Source organism: Pogona vitticeps, chromosome 2 (genome assembly GCF_051106095.1).
Source record: "Pogona vitticeps strain Pit_001003342236 chromosome 2, PviZW2.1, whole genome shotgun sequence".
NCBI classification, from domain to species: domain Eukaryota; kingdom Metazoa; phylum Chordata; class Lepidosauria; order Squamata; family Agamidae; genus Pogona; species Pogona vitticeps.
The window spans coordinates 194,918,302-194,933,699 of NC_135784.1; the positions used below are offsets into that span (position 1 = coordinate 194,918,302).

The following is a 15,398-nucleotide window of genomic DNA, read 5'->3' on the forward strand; positions in this document are numbered from 1 at the left end:
TCTGAAGCTTCCCAAGCCTCAAAAGACTCCCAGAAGCTGGCGATTTCGCCTGCGCTGGCCCCGTGGGGGTGGGGGGGAGCATCACAAGGGTCCGAGTGAGCCTTCCAGGACCCTTGTGACACTCCCCCCACCTGGAAGCTGGCGATTTCACCTGCGCTGGCCCCGTGGGGGGTGGGGGGAGCGTCGCAAGGGTCCTGGAAGGCTCACCCGGACCCTTGTGACGCTCCCCCCCCCACGGGGCCAGCGGGGATGAAATTGCTGCCTTCGCTCCATAAGACGCACAGACTCCCCCCCACATTTGGGGGGGAGTGTGTCTTATGGAGCAAAAAATACAGTAATTTATGGGAAGAATAGCAACCATCAAAATGTATGTTCTACCTAAAATTGTATTTTTATTTCAGACAATTCCCATAATATTAAAATTATTGAATTTTTTTCAAGAACTTAACAAAATAATCATGAGATTTGTGTGGCAAGGTAAAAAACCAAGAATTAAAATCAAAGCAATGCAAGATGCTAGCCAAAGAGCAGGTTTTGGTCTCACATATTGAGTATTGTATTACAGAGCCTGTGTATTAGTCTGGATGAAGGAATGGATAACTTTAGATAATGATAGACTACTCAGGTTGGAAGGACGTGATTTACAGTTATGTTGGCATGCTTTCTATGGTACAAATAAGATAAAGAGCAGAAAAGTTTCAACTCGCAGATGATAAGAAGAGCCCTACTAGAGACTTGGAAAAAGATCATTCAGCAGATTTTCCAAAAAAACACCAGACTGGGTATCACCCATAGAGGCCTTTACACAACCTAACCTCATGACAGAAGCAAAACTTTTAAGATATTGAGATCTATTAAAAAATGATTGTGAGTTAAGGTCCAAAGAAAAGTTAGAAATGCAAAACATATATCTAGACTAGTGGTCCAGAGCACAAGTGGAATCTAAGTATACAAAAGATAAAATAGAGGGCTTCTACACAGAACAAACAGCATTCAATAAAGTTCTGCTGGGCTCAAATGATAAAGTAATTATAGGTGGGATATGACTGAAAAAATTGTCAAAGATTTTATACAGAGGTGTCAAATGTTGGAAGTGTGAAGCACAGCAGGGAAGCTTTTACCATATGTGGTGGACTTGTAGAGTAGCAAAACAGTACAGTATTGGATAGCAGTACATACTCTGTTACAAAAAATAACTCCAGAATTATTTTTACTGAGCATTATACCAGATAATATAGATAAGACAAAGAACTACCTATTTATATATATAGTCACTGCAGCCAAAAAATTTTATGCCAAGAACTGGAAGTTCCTTGAGAAGACATGGGAAGTGGCAGAAATGGATATTCTATCAGAAGTGTTGAAAGACAGTCCAATACAAAAGGCAACTGAACAATGGGATTTATCATATAAATGGTTTGAGTCACTAGATAGTGTTTGAATAACATAGAATTAAACTAAGATGTAACTGTAAGTTGAAACCTGGAGGGCAATCAAATTGTAGAAAGGCACAAAGCAGACTTGTTATCGCAACATGAATAAACAGATTGGATGACAGTACATTTTGTGTTCTTCTCCCCCTCTTTCCCCCCCATATCCCCCTCTACCTTTTGTACTCCTTACCTTATCCCTAGTTTTTAAAAATTAAAAAGAATTTAAAAAAGAAATAGAGGCATACCAATGAAGAACCATCTCTCCCTTCGTCCCCCTTCTGTCTTCCCCTTCCACCTCCTCCTCCTCAGAGAGATGAAAATACTAGGACCCGTTTTTCATGTTGTGCTCTTTTTCCTGCAAAGCCACAAAGGATGCAAATGAGGATGATCAGGGACCACTTATAGCCTCTGGAACTCTCCTCAGCCCACAAGAACTACCCTTGTTCAGTTGTTGTGTTTTGTGCTCCGGCAGGCAACACCGTCCTCCATAACTTAGTCCTCCAGCCAAATAAAGCAGCTGCATGTCAAATGTACCACCTGTTCCTCTCCTACAACAAGCAAGACAAGAAGCAGCGAGACATAGACTCCATCCCCAACCATGAGGGACTCACTCCATTTAAGTTGGCTGGGATAGAGGGCAACACCATGGTGAGTAAACCAGCACACCGTCACATTTTTTTTACGGTTGCAGCCACTGGTTTCTTTCATGTATTGACAGCCCACTTTGCTGACATGACGTCAAAGGCTCATGGTAAATTTTTTTGAAAGTGATATCCATTATTATCATCATTAACATGACCAGGATAACCAGGGATGGGATTTTTAGATTTTCTTAACTACGAATACCATAATTCTCCATAATTCAGTTCTGCCTATTTTACGAACCCTTTCCCACCAGGAAGCTGGGGCCAAGCTCGGCCTAGCAAAGTGTCAAAGCCTTTCAATGGAGGCGTTTCTTCCAGGTGCATCGTATCTAGGTTTTTATAAGGTGTCCAGTAAAGTAAGTAGAACTGCCAGGATGGAGAATTATAGTATCTGTAGTCCAGAAAATCAAAAAATCCCATCCTTAATGAAAACCAGCTGCTTGGTTCAGAATCCTATTTACTTATACAGCTGTATAAAGGCAATCATGTAAGTGTCCTGCTCGGGCAGGCTTTCTGCCACATGCCCCCTCTTATACTAGTTGTGAAATTGGGCAAGTGCCTGACTGAGCCAAGGAAAGCTGTAGAGGAGCCCTGGAGAGGCGCAATATTGGGCCAACTACCATGCCTCCTGTCAAAAGGTTCGCCTTTCCCTTCAGGCGGCCCCTCCATGTCAGCAGGAAATAATAAAGGTTGAGTCCTTATAACTTTAACAACAGAACTTTTATTGCCACTTCCACTCTCCAGCACTTCCTTTAACGGTTCCAACGGTTTACAACTTGGTAACAAAGCCTCATCAACATGCTCTAAACATTGAACATAGTCCCAGGGGGTTAACGGCGATGGTCCCCAAATGGTTTCTTGTAACCCCATTGAGGGGGTGGGGGACTCCTCTTGGCACAGATTGTCCCACAGCATTTGTGCCGAATCCACCCCCTCTCATCCGGACCCTCCTCGAACTCCCCTCTCTTCCCACCGCGCTCTCGCTGCTCTTCTTCTTTCCACGGAGCCACGGTTACTTTCCACTCTTGGGTTGGTGTACGCACCGGTGGATATTGGTGAGGTGAGGGATCTGGCAAGAGTCCGCCCACTCGCAGGTTTGGGAAATCTCTTATTAAACCTTGGGTGCGAACTTTCTCAAATGGTTGTCTTTTTTCATCTCTCTTCTTTCTCTCATATTCCTCCACCACCGCACTAAACCACACTACTCCCTCCTTCCCCTTCTCTCCACTTCCAACTGTCACTCCTGACTCCTCCCACTCCCCTTCAGCCAAGCACACTTCCACCTTTGCCTCCCCTTCTTTATCTGTTAACCCTTTCCTCTCTTCTTTATTACTTTCGCTGCTATTCAGCTGTTCTTTCTTTCCATCATCTTTTTCCTCTTTCTTCTCTGCGGACGGCACACTCTCTCTTTCTACACCTTCACACGCCCCCCCCGGAGGAGTGGGCCGTCCGCTCTTCATCACCGCGCATATTTCCTTCTCCCTGTCGCGAAAAATAATCAGCATTAGCATGGTTGGTCCCTTTTTTATATTTCACCTGAAATGCATATGGCTGTAAACTCAAGTACCATCGTGTCAGTCGCGGATTAGCATCTTTCATTCTATTTAGCCATTGAAGGGGTGCATGATCAGTTACTAACGTAAAAGGTGCTCCCAACAAATAATATTTTAATGTCAAAATGGCCCATTTTACTGCTAATGCTTCCTTTTCAATAGTTGCATATTTTTGTTCGCGAGGACTTAATTTTTTGCTAAGATACATAATTGGGTACTCTATTCCTGACTTTTCTTGAGCCAACACTGCCCCGATACCTCTATCTGACGCATCTGTTTGTACAATGAAAGGAAGAGAGAAATCTGGAGCGGATATCTCTTAGGTAACTCATTCAAAATAATCTTTAACTTATCGAAAGCCTCTTGTTCTAATTTACCCCATTTAATATATTTATTCACTTTCTTTTTAGTAAGATCAGTTAGTGGGGCTGCAATACCAGAAAAGTTAGGTACGAATTGTCGGTAATACCCGGCCAAACCTAAAAATTGTTGTACTTCTTTCTTTGTTTTGGGAACATGCCAATCAGATAGCTTGTCAATTTTTTCTTCTGATGGGCGTATCTCCCCTTTACTTACAACATGACCTAGAAACTTTACCTTCTCTTGGGCAACCTTACACTTAGAAGGATTAACAGTTAATCCTGCCTTCTTGAGTTCTTCTAGTACTCGTCTAATATGAATTATGTGTTCTTCCCAGCTCTTACTAAAAATAAGTATATCATCAATATAAGCTCCCGCAAAGGTGCTAACAGGCTCTAGAACTCTATCCATTAAGCGTTGGAATGTGGCTCCTGCCCCATGTAACCCAAATGGCATTTTCATAAATTGGTATAACCCTTTTGGGGTGACAAAGGCTGTCTTTTCTTTATCTTCAGCCTTCACGGGAATTTGCCAGTAACCTTTCGTAAGATCTAACGAACTGAGGTATTTAGCGCCCCCTAGCTTTTCCAATAAATCTTCAATGCGTGGCATTGGATATGCATCAAATTTTGATACCTCATTGAGTTTCCTAAAATCAATACATAATCTCACTTTCCCATCAGGTTTCGGGACTACTACTGGATAACTTCTCCACGGACTATTCGAGGGTTCGATTATTCCTAATTTTAACATTTCTTCTACTTCTTTGTTGATAACATCTTTTAAGTGGAAAGGCCAATTTCGACTTCCGCTACGTACCACCATTCCTTCTTTGGTATTAATACAATGTTCTGCCATTTGGGTATGGCCCGGTTTGGTGGAAAAAAACATCTTGGAATTCCTTCTCTATCTCTTTTATTTGTGTTTTCTGTGATACGTCTAAATTTTCTCCCAAAGGAATCTCCACTTGTTCCCCTTGATATAGGGATGATTCTGGCCCTAAATCTTCTTCTATACTTTCACCCCATAAAGCTTCTCTTTCATGCCATTCCTTCAATAGATTAACATGGTAAATACCGGTCTTCTTTTTCTTGTCAGGTGTTTTTATCTCATAATCTACTTTACCTATCTGTCTGATGACTTCATAAGGTCCTTGCCACCGTGCAAACAATTTAGCATTGTCAGCAGGCAACAATAATAGGACCTTCTGGCCTGCTACGAATGACCTTGGTGATATTTTTGCGTCATATCTTTTCTTTTGCCCGGCTTGAGCTTGTTCTAAATGACCTTTAGCCATTTCTGCTACTTTCTTTAAATGGTCTCTCATTTCTAATACATGCTGTACCGTCATCTGAGAATTATCTGCTCCGCTTTCCCATTTTTCCTTAATTAGATCTAAAATTCCTCGAGGGTTCCAACCGTACATCATTTCGAACGGAGAAAATCCCGTGGAGGCTTGTGGTACTTCTCTGATTGCGAACATAAGCGGTGCCACCAGCAAGTGCCACTTTCGGGGTTTCTCCATCACCAATTTACGTAACATGCCTTTCAACGTTTTGTTAAACCGTTCCACTAATCCGTTTGTTTGCGGATGGTAAACTGAGGCATGTATCGGTTCTACATCTAAGAGTTTCCACATTTCTTTCAACGTTAAACTCATAAAATTGCTGCCCTGATCTGTTAATATTTCTTTGGGAAACCCTAACCTAGTGAAAAGCTGCATCAACTCTCTTGCAATTATTTTAGCACTCGTGGATCGTAGTGGTATTGCCTCCGGATACCTTGTTGCATAATCAATTAAGACCAAGATATGAGTGTGTCCGCCCGCTGATTTCGTTAAAGGTCCTACAATGTCAACTCCTATCCTGTCGAAGGGGCGGTCTATTAGAGGCATTGGCATCAACGGAGCACCTGGCCTAGGTTTTGTTTGAGTCATTTGGCATTCTTTACATGTTTTACAAAATTGTAGTATATCACTTTTGCACGCTGGCCACCAGAATCTTTGAGTTATGCGAGCAATCATTTTATCCATAGCTAAATGACCAGCAGTGGGTATATCATGGGCTATTCTTAATATATCTTTTCTCCATTTCATGGGCACCACTAACTGTTTCTCCCCTTCTTGGTTTACTCGATATAATAAGCCTTCATCTATTTCAAATCCCGTATTCCCAGATATAATAGATCCCGTAGGTTGAGCTTCATATAATATTTTTTGTAATGTCGGGTCGTCTTGCTGCCATAGCCTCATTTGATCCCGTGAGGCTCCCTTTAAAAAGTCAATTTCAATTTCATTAATGTCGCAATCCCCGGCTAGCCCTTCTTTACTCTTAAGCAATTCACTCGCCCCCTCCCAATCGCGTCCCAGTAACATTTCTCTCGAAAGCCCTGGCACAATCCCCACTTTCATTCTCCTACAATCTTTACCAATTTGTACATCTACCCAAGTAGTGGCGTATTTTTTAGAATCTCCATGTATACATCTTACAGTTAAATCATCCGGTATTACCACTCCCTCCAACTGCCGAACCAATGTCTTGCTACACCCCGTATCAATCAAAGCTCTTTTTTCGTGTCCGTTTACTGTAGCCATCACTTCCCAACCCTCTTGTTCTGATCCCAATATCTTAATTCGTTCGTTGTTCTGTCCTACCCATGAACAGTCCAGTCTGGGGCATTGCCTCTTCACGTGGCCGACACGGCCGCAATCGAAACACACAGGCTTGCCGTCCTTTCCTTCCTTCAACCCGGTGCCCGGTTCGAACAGCCGTTGGTCATACGTGATAGGGCGCGTTGGTTTTGGGCGCATCGGTTTGAAATTCTGAGGTCTTCCCCTGCCGATAACTGAAAAAGAAGACGGACCGCGTGGCGCGGGGCTGTTCCCGGTCGCCATCTTGTCTTGCGGGCGTGTCTTCTCAAAAGTAGTTCCGGTGTGTTCTTTCGCTCCTTCCTCTGCCGCGCAATAATTCTCAGTTAGGCTGATGGCTTCCTCTAACCGCTTCGGTCTGTTTCTTTGTACCCAACTGCGCATGTTCACAGATAAAGTGGATATTAAATGTTCCATAACAAAAATTTCTACTATTTCGTCCTTCGTCTTTTCTTCTGGTTTTAACCATCTGATTACATTGGCTTTCATACGCTGACTTATTGGGCGCGGATGCATCCCCATTTTGAATTTGAGCTCTCGGAACTTTTTGCGATAGGCTTCTTCTGTCAAATTTAAAGTTTGTAAAATGGCACCTTTGACTGTTTCATACTGAGTTGCCTCTTGGGTGGACAACGTATCCACTACTTCTTGTAACACTCCGGTTAAGCAGGGTATTAAAATCAATGTCCATTGTTCTTTTGGCCACCCAGCTGCGGTGGCTACCCTCTCAAAGGTATGCAGATAAGCTTCTGGGTCATCTGAGGCACTCATCTTCTGCATACGTATTGGTGTGAGACCGGCTACCCATGGGTTCTTCACATCTTTCTGTTCACTTTTGGCCTTTTCTTCTCCTACATTCAATTGTAACAATTGATGTGTTAACAACGTTTGTTGTTCCGCCAAATTTTCGATCAATTTCGCTTGGCGTTGAATCGTTTGTCGCAACTCTTTCATCTCTTCATTTCCTGCCATAGGGGCCGCCCCACGTTGGGCGCCACTGTCAAAAGGTTCGCCTTTCCCTTCAGGCGGCCCCTCCATGTCAGCAGGAAATAATAAAGGTTGAGTCCTTATAACTTTAACAACAGAACTTTTATTGCCACTTCCACTCTCCAGCACTTCCTTTAACGGTTCCAACGGTTTACAACTTGGTAACAAAGCCTCATCAACATGCTCTAAACATTGAACATAGTCCCAGGGGGTTAACGGCGATGGTCCCCAAAGGGTTTCTTGTAACCCCATTGAGGGGGTGGGGGACTCCTCTTGGCACAGATTGTCCCACAGCATTTGTGCCGAATCCACCCCCTCTCATCCGGACCCTCCTCGAACTCCCCTCTCTTCCCACCGTGCTCTCGCTGCTCTTCTTCTTTCCACGGAGCCACGGTTACTTTCCACTCTTGGGTTGGTGTACGCACCGGTGGATATTGGTGAGGTGAGGGATCTGGCAAGAGTCCGCCCACTCGCAGGTTTGGGAAATCTCTTATTAAACCTTGGGTGCGAACTTTCTCAAATGGTTGTCTTTTTTCATCTCTCTTCTTTCTCTCATATTCCTCCACCACCGCACTAAACCACACTACTCCCCCCTTCCCCTTCTCCTCTCTTCCAACTGTCACTCCTGACTCCTCCCACTCCCCTTCAGCCAAACACACTTCCACCTTTGCCTCCCCTTCTTTATCTGTTAACCCTTTCCTCTCTTCTTTATTACTTTCGCTGCTATTCAGCTGTTCTTTCTTTCCATCATCTTTTTCCTCTTTCTTCTCTGCGGACGGCACACTCTCTCTTTCTACACCTTCACACTCCCATACTGGTCAGCCCTCGGGTGTGTCCCGTGGGGCCACCTAACCCATGGCAGATTGTGACATGGCCGATGGCGGTCCCAACCCCTTCCTGCCAGGATTGCCCATGGAGGTGGAGAAGCAGAGGTCACCAGGCTAAGCCTGCCCTGAGAGTCCAGATTAATAGGAACTTGTAAGAAGCATCAAGGCTCAAGATGCTGAGGAGAGGGTGGGAGGCAGGACTTGGGAGAGTCTGGAAGGCAGGAGAGGGCCAATGAAAATAGAGAGTAGGGAGGATGAGCAGATGGGGAAGCAGGAGGTGGGAGGGGAGGGTACTTGGTGGCAGAGGCTGAGGAAGAGGAGGAAGGAGTGGAAGGGCGGAGTGGCCCCAACTGGAGTCACCGAAAGAGGATCTTCAAGCCTTGTACTTTGGCTGACCAAGAGATGCCACAGCACCACAGAGGGGCCGAAAATCCCTACTCCAGTGTAGCTATGGAGGTGGAGAAGGCAGAGGCACCTTGAATGCCTCTGACACCTAGAAGCAGAGGTGCTGTCCATTCAGGGGCTGCTGACTTCCTACTGTGCTTGAGAGCAATGACAAGAGCACAAAGAGAACTAGGTGCATTTATAAACATTAGGAAAGGGTGAGACCGCCTTCCCCCAGCCTGGAACCTAGGCCTGGGTTTGGACCAGACTTGATCTGGAGGAGGCCAGGACATCTGCAGGCACATGCTATTCTTCTTCAGTTTTATTGCACTGGCAGAAAGTCAGGATATTAGATAGACAAACGTATAGATAATTCAGACATGAAGACAAAATCGGTCTTATTAAGCAATTTACATTCTATGAGCAATGGAGGTCTTTCATACTTTGGACCTGCCTACCCATGCGTGTGTTTATCTTCTGCTGAGATTGGCAGATAGCATCCGTTCACTTTGCCCCTCTAGCCATAACTACCTTACATAATGTTCTTTGAAAACTCCCACTTCAACACATGCAAGAGCTTCCTGCTCTTACAAAGCTCTTTGCCCTTAGCCTGGATCATCATGAGCATCCCTTGGGACCTCTAGGGAAGACTGCCAGGGTGCCTCCTGGCCTCCCTAATGGGTCATACAAGAAGAAAAAGAGCCCATCTTATTCACACACAATCAAACCAGTGTTAACGAGGAGGATAGAGCAACATCATTATTCTGCCTCCAGTGGAATTATTGTCTTGTTTTGCTTTTAATGCTTCAGAACAGGCTTTTTAAAAAGTGCTTTCTCCTTTAATCTTTGTAATGATCTAAACTATTGTAGTATTTTGTTTGCATGCTGTTTTGACAGCCTAATAGTGATTGGTAGATATTTTAATTAATAGGTAGATGAAACAGAATTATCAGAATGACTGCACGGGTGTGTAATTTGACTTCCTTGCAGGGACTGCATTACCAGAATAACATTTTGGCTGCATTCAGGAAATGGTCCCCGGGCAAACGTCTCTCCATATGAAAGGAGGAAGGAGAATTTCCTTTATATGGTATTACAGTAGAATTGAGCTCTGGGAAGTACTGTAAAGCCATGAAGATTTCCCTTTATATGGTGTTACAATAGAACTAAGCCCTGGGAAAAAAATTGGAGGTAGTGACCTTAGTTCAAAAACAAGAAGATTGAGATGCTGTCGGATTTACAATCTTACTGCACAAATAATTTGGCATGTTGATGTTCATTGTGGATACCTAGAGTAATGGATTAGGACTCAGGAGGCCTGGGTTCAAATCCCCACTCAGTCATGGAAGGTTGAAAAGCCTGTTAGGGTTTCTATAAGTCAGTTCTGACTTGATGGCGAGAAACAGCAAATTGGTGTTCACTGTAGAATTCATTAAAATGTTTCTTTTTTTTCCCCCTGTGGTTCTGTGTGTTTCTAAACCTGGCCTTAAAGAAAGAGAGAGAGAATGAGAGAGATTGCACCAGAACAGAGTCATGGGGGCACCTGCATCAATCCTATCAGGGGCTATAGTAACTGAGATTTTTTTGCTTCCCCACAACCAGATGTTTCAGCACTTAATGCAAAGAAGAAAGCACATCCAGTGGACTTTTGGGCCTGTGACGTCCACCTTGTACGATCTTACAGAAATTGACTCATGGGGCGATGATCAGTCTCTCCTGGAACTCATTGTCACCACCAAAAACAGAGAGGTATCTGTCGGGGATGGGGGGGAAGGGGAGACTGCTAGAGCATCCTGCTACAAGTAGGCCCAAATCGGCCTGCAGACATGCGTCGTGGTTGTATGGGGCCATGTTACTTGCTTCATTAGCAACCTCTGTCAGAACCAGTCCTACTGCTGACCCAACTTTAGAGTGCCTTATCTAGTAACCCTCATCTGCTCTGTCCCACAATCCCATGTTTCTTAGAGCTAATGTAGTACTTCTGTTAGCATTGTCCAACCTGTTTTTAAACAAAAAAGGTAGTTAGTTGCTACCAAACATCCGCCCCTCGCTCATAAATAACACCAAGCAGAGCGAGGAAAGTTAATTTGGAAATGTAATTAGTTACAATCCCTGTTCAGAGGGGTTTAAAAAAATAGTACACTGCTATCACTCTTGCAGTTTATTTAAGGAAGTCTTTAATTGCTCATTATTCAAACATACTCTTTTTTTTTTAATTACAGTGGTGCCACACTAGACAGTTACCCTGCATGACAGTTTTTTCGCTAGACATTGACTTTTTTCGATCGCTATAGCAATTTGCAAAACAGTGATTCCTATGGGGGAATTTCGCTGGACAATGTTTGGTCCCTGCTTCGCAAACCAATTTTTGCTAGACAACGATTTTGACAGCTTCCTCCGCGCTTGCAAAAGAGGTGTTTTCAGGACCTAAGCTTCGCAAGACAGCGATTTAAGCAGCTGATTGGCAGTTTGCAAAGCGGCTTTCCTATGGCCGATCTTCGCTAGACAATGACGATTCTTCCCAATTGGAACGCATTAAACAGATTTCAATGCATTCCAATGGGGAAATGCTTTTTGCTAGACAATGATTTCGCTAAGCAGCGATTTCAGTGGAACGGATTATCATCGTCTAGCGAGGCACCACTGTAAATGACTTCCAGCTGTTTTTAAAATTTGTATGCCAGAGTGCTACAAAACCCTGGCCTATACTATAAAACACACCTAAATACTGTGGTCGCTCACACCCTATTGCTAGAAAAGTAACTTAACACTAGTGACAGTTACATTACAAAAAGTGTGATGTTATCGCTTGTTACAGTACACCTGTAATGTAAAGCAGATTTAAAAATAAATAAATTCCAGAACAATATTGGAATCGTTTTTGAGTGTATGACCCATTTTAAATCCTCTTTTTCCTACCCTTAAGGTTTATTTGTTTCTTGGTGTGTGTGTTTTTTTAATTTCTTCCTTGGAGAGAATGCTAAGCAAAGGTCATTTTACATGTTTCAGGCGCGGCGGATCCTAGACCTCACCCCTGTGAATGAGCTAGTAAGCCTGAAGTGGAATAAATATGGGCGGCCGTATTTCTGTGTCCTGGCCTTCTTCTACGTTCTCTACATGATTTGCTTCACCATGTGCTGCGTCTATCGCCCTCTGAAACAACGGAGCTGGAATAAAACCCACGAAAGGGACAACACGATCTACATTCAGAAGCAGCTGCAGGTGAATTCCCTATTCGGCTGAGCTTACGAAGGATGTACAAATGATCTGCCGTTTTCGTTTTTAGGAGCCCGTCTCTTCCGAGTATTCACTGATGCAGACAGAAGTCCTCGGTATGGATTTCTGAGCCATTCTCATGTGACAGGGGCAGAACGGTGGTAATGCACAGTTAAGTCTAATTGTAGGGAAGGAACATCACAGCACAGGGTCGCATTTTTCAGGGCAATCCAACACATGATTACCCAGAAGGGAGCCCTACTGTGCTCAGCAGGGTTTACTCCCATGAGTGTGCATAGGATAGATAATGAAGGGGGGGCTTAGGGTGAACTAGAGCTGTAGCAGAAAGCTGCAGTAGAATAAGGAAGGATAATCTTTATTGGTTGGACTTGGAAGGATGAACAATTCTTAGCTCTCTCTTTTTTTTTTCATCGTGAGCATGATGAGTGCAAGGTAGACAAGGCACAACAGCCAGCTAGGGTGTGTCTTCCATAGGCAGTTGTGGAGTCACAAATTCAGAAGTGCAGAACACACACACACACACACACACACACACACACACACACACACACACACACACACATCTGTACTCCTTCCTTCCTGGGTGCACACACACATACATTCACTTGCTCCAGGTGATGACAACTGTAGCTGCTGGGTCAAGGAGCAGAGATCCAGGAGGAGGGAAGAGAGAAGCTGCCATCCAGAACCCTCTCTTTCTTGTGAAATGTGGAGCAGTGGCAATTCCCGTGTCTTTTCTACTCTCCCCCCCCCCCCATGCTTTTACACCGTCTCCTCCTCCTTTTCTGGACTCTGAAATAGGACACTGATTTTTAAAATGGATGGGGGGGGCGGGAGGTGAGAAGAACAGGTTTCCAAGCGGATCAATGAGCAAGTTGTAGGATGGCTCCTTTTCTGGGTTTCAGCTGACATCCTGGGCATGCATGTGTGTGTGTGCAGAGGCAAAGACTGGGGTGTAGAAAGCCAAGCAGCTCTCAGGCCGTCTTAATCAGGCAGGCAAGTAGGCATGTGAGAGGGGCGAGCCAGCTCCTGCTGCTGCTTTTGGTGGAATGTGAGGCAAGGCACAATTTCTCTCCCACCCAAGTGAGGAAGACAAGATGTAACCCTGTAAGATGTTTTGAAGGAGGTGCAGGTCTGAAGAGACACAAACTACCTGATGGGAATGGAAGGGAGGGATTCATCTGACAAAATCAATAGGGGGCGCACACACACACACACACCCAGGTCCTTGGTGTCAGGAGAAGTGCCAGAGTTTTGACCTAGTGGGAGGTGACACAACTTATCTAAAGACAGTTGTGATCAGGGTTGATTATAGATTAGACCAGCAGTTCCCAACCTTTTTTGAGTCGTCACCCCTTTTTAGAATAGCCGAGTAACCTGTGACACCCCCCCATGTTTGCATAAAAATACATTTTTAATGGGGGTAAAGCCATCCATTCTCAGAATGTAGAGGCTTCTTTCTCCCCCAAAGGACCTGTTTTTCATACATACAAATGCACACTAACTTTAATATTCTGTTTTGAAAGGTCAGGGGAAGAAATCATTTAACAAGGGCTACAAGACACAGAAGGTGAACCATGACCCTCCCCCAGAAAATTATTGGGGGGGGTCACTACCCCTAGATTAAGAAGCACTGGATTAGGCACACAATATTTAGCTGGCTGTGTCTTTCTCTGGAACCTAGCCTCTTCAACTCAGCTGGTCCAGTATAATACCCCTTGATTTTGTTGCAGGAATGCTAATGGCAGGGAATAGCAAGAGAGAACACCTTGTCATCATGTCTGGTCAGGGCATGGATTTGGCAGGGGGTAGCATACTAGAAGTTGGCTCAATGGTTTAGTGAGTTAGGTACCTTGGTGAGGAATCAGAGGTCAGGAGTTTAATTCCTCACTGTGCCTCCTGGGAGCAAAGCCAGCCTGTGTGGCCTTGGGCAAGCTGCACAATCTCAGAATACCTGCAGAAGAAGAGAAGGGTAAACCACTCCTGAGTGCTCGCCACCTAGAAAACCTTGCAAAGGGTTACTGTAATTCCGAACTGACTTGAGGGTGTGTAGTTATAATTAATTAATATATTAGGAACAGAAATCCAGACAACAAAAGGGTAAATATATGACTTGCTTTCATTGACCAGAAGACAATGTGTTTCAGTGACCTGTCTGGTGCAGTCTGCAGCATGGACTATAAAACAATAACAAACCTGATTGACAGCTAGCCTCTGCAAAGCGGGTGGCTCGTCCTCCTGTCTTTGCTGGAAATGGGCTTAGGACAAGCCTCTGATGATGGCACTGGGCAGATCCATTCTGCTGTCGTGGTGGACGAGAATTCCATCCTGACCGCTTAAGAGTCCTGAGATTGCACTGGTGGCATTAAGTGCTCGTTTTCTTACCGCCTTTCCCCAGTCTACCCCTTTGTTCCTCCTGTTTTTATTCCCCTTTCTTCTTTGGGAACAAGATTCTGCCCCCCTTCTTTTTGAAGAGTAAACCGATCCATGATCTCATGCATGCCTTGTATGGGTACCTCCTATATTATTTTTACAGCATAAACCGTATGTGTGCAAATGTCACTCAGTAGACAATAGACAAAAGTAGATGCTTCTCCAAACCGTGAAGTGAAAGAGTATAGCACACACTCCATAACCCCCTTATACCTCAGCGTTCCACTCTGCAGGCTTTGTTGTAACGTCCTTCAAATCCTACAGCTTCCATGCTCTGGCAGATTTGCATGCCCCTTCTTAAAATCAGTTATCAATTACAGCTTGTCTGCATTTGATCAAGGGTAAAATTATCAGTGATTGGCTCAGGAACCAGTCAGGACATGCACTGTGCTTTTATTTTTATGGGCGCAGGGGTAATGGTCCCTCTGGGCTCATGGCAGCCGCTGCGCTTCTGCCAAGCCCAAAGTCCTTAATCCGCTGATTGATGCCTTCAACTTTTTTGCGAGGCAGGCTCTCTCTGTGGACGGCGTGCCTGTTTCCCGTTCTGTACTGGGGCATTCGAAACATAAGCCACACACCGCAGGCGTGCAACTCTCTGAAGCATAACTTGTTGAAGCAGCTTTTCGACTTAGGGGACATTTTGTTCCCCTTTCCTTCTGAGAGAAAAGAAAGTCCCTGTGCCGCTGCGTGTCCACGCATGAGTGCCACGGGCTCGGCCACATCTTTAAACTTTGTGGAGAAGGATACTTTCCGATGGTGCAGTTTATTGTGAAGGAGTGAAACAGTCTGTTTCTACAGGGATTCTTGCTTTAGGTCTTTATTTCATAGGACAGGGCCTCCATCTTCCCCCTTTTGTAGCCACACTCAGAGCGGGAAAGTTTTGCTTTGTTGTG

The 15,398-nt window shown here is 44.5% G+C and overlaps 1 protein-coding gene across 1 annotated transcript in view; it reads left to right on the forward strand.

Moving 5' to 3' along the window:
• LOC110088899 (transient receptor potential cation channel subfamily V member 6) overlaps nucleotides 1–15,398 on the forward strand; it is a 111,361-nt gene that overhangs the window by 71,274 nt on the left and 24,689 nt on the right. Inside the window, exons 6-8 of the mRNA XM_020811521.3 lie at nucleotides 1,906–2,081; nucleotides 10,438–10,584; nucleotides 11,845–12,057. Coding sequence (XP_020667180.3) covers nucleotides 1,906–2,081; nucleotides 10,438–10,584; nucleotides 11,845–12,057 — 536 coding nt within the window. The remainder of the gene's footprint in view (nucleotides 1–1,905; nucleotides 2,082–10,437; nucleotides 10,585–11,844; nucleotides 12,058–15,398) is intronic.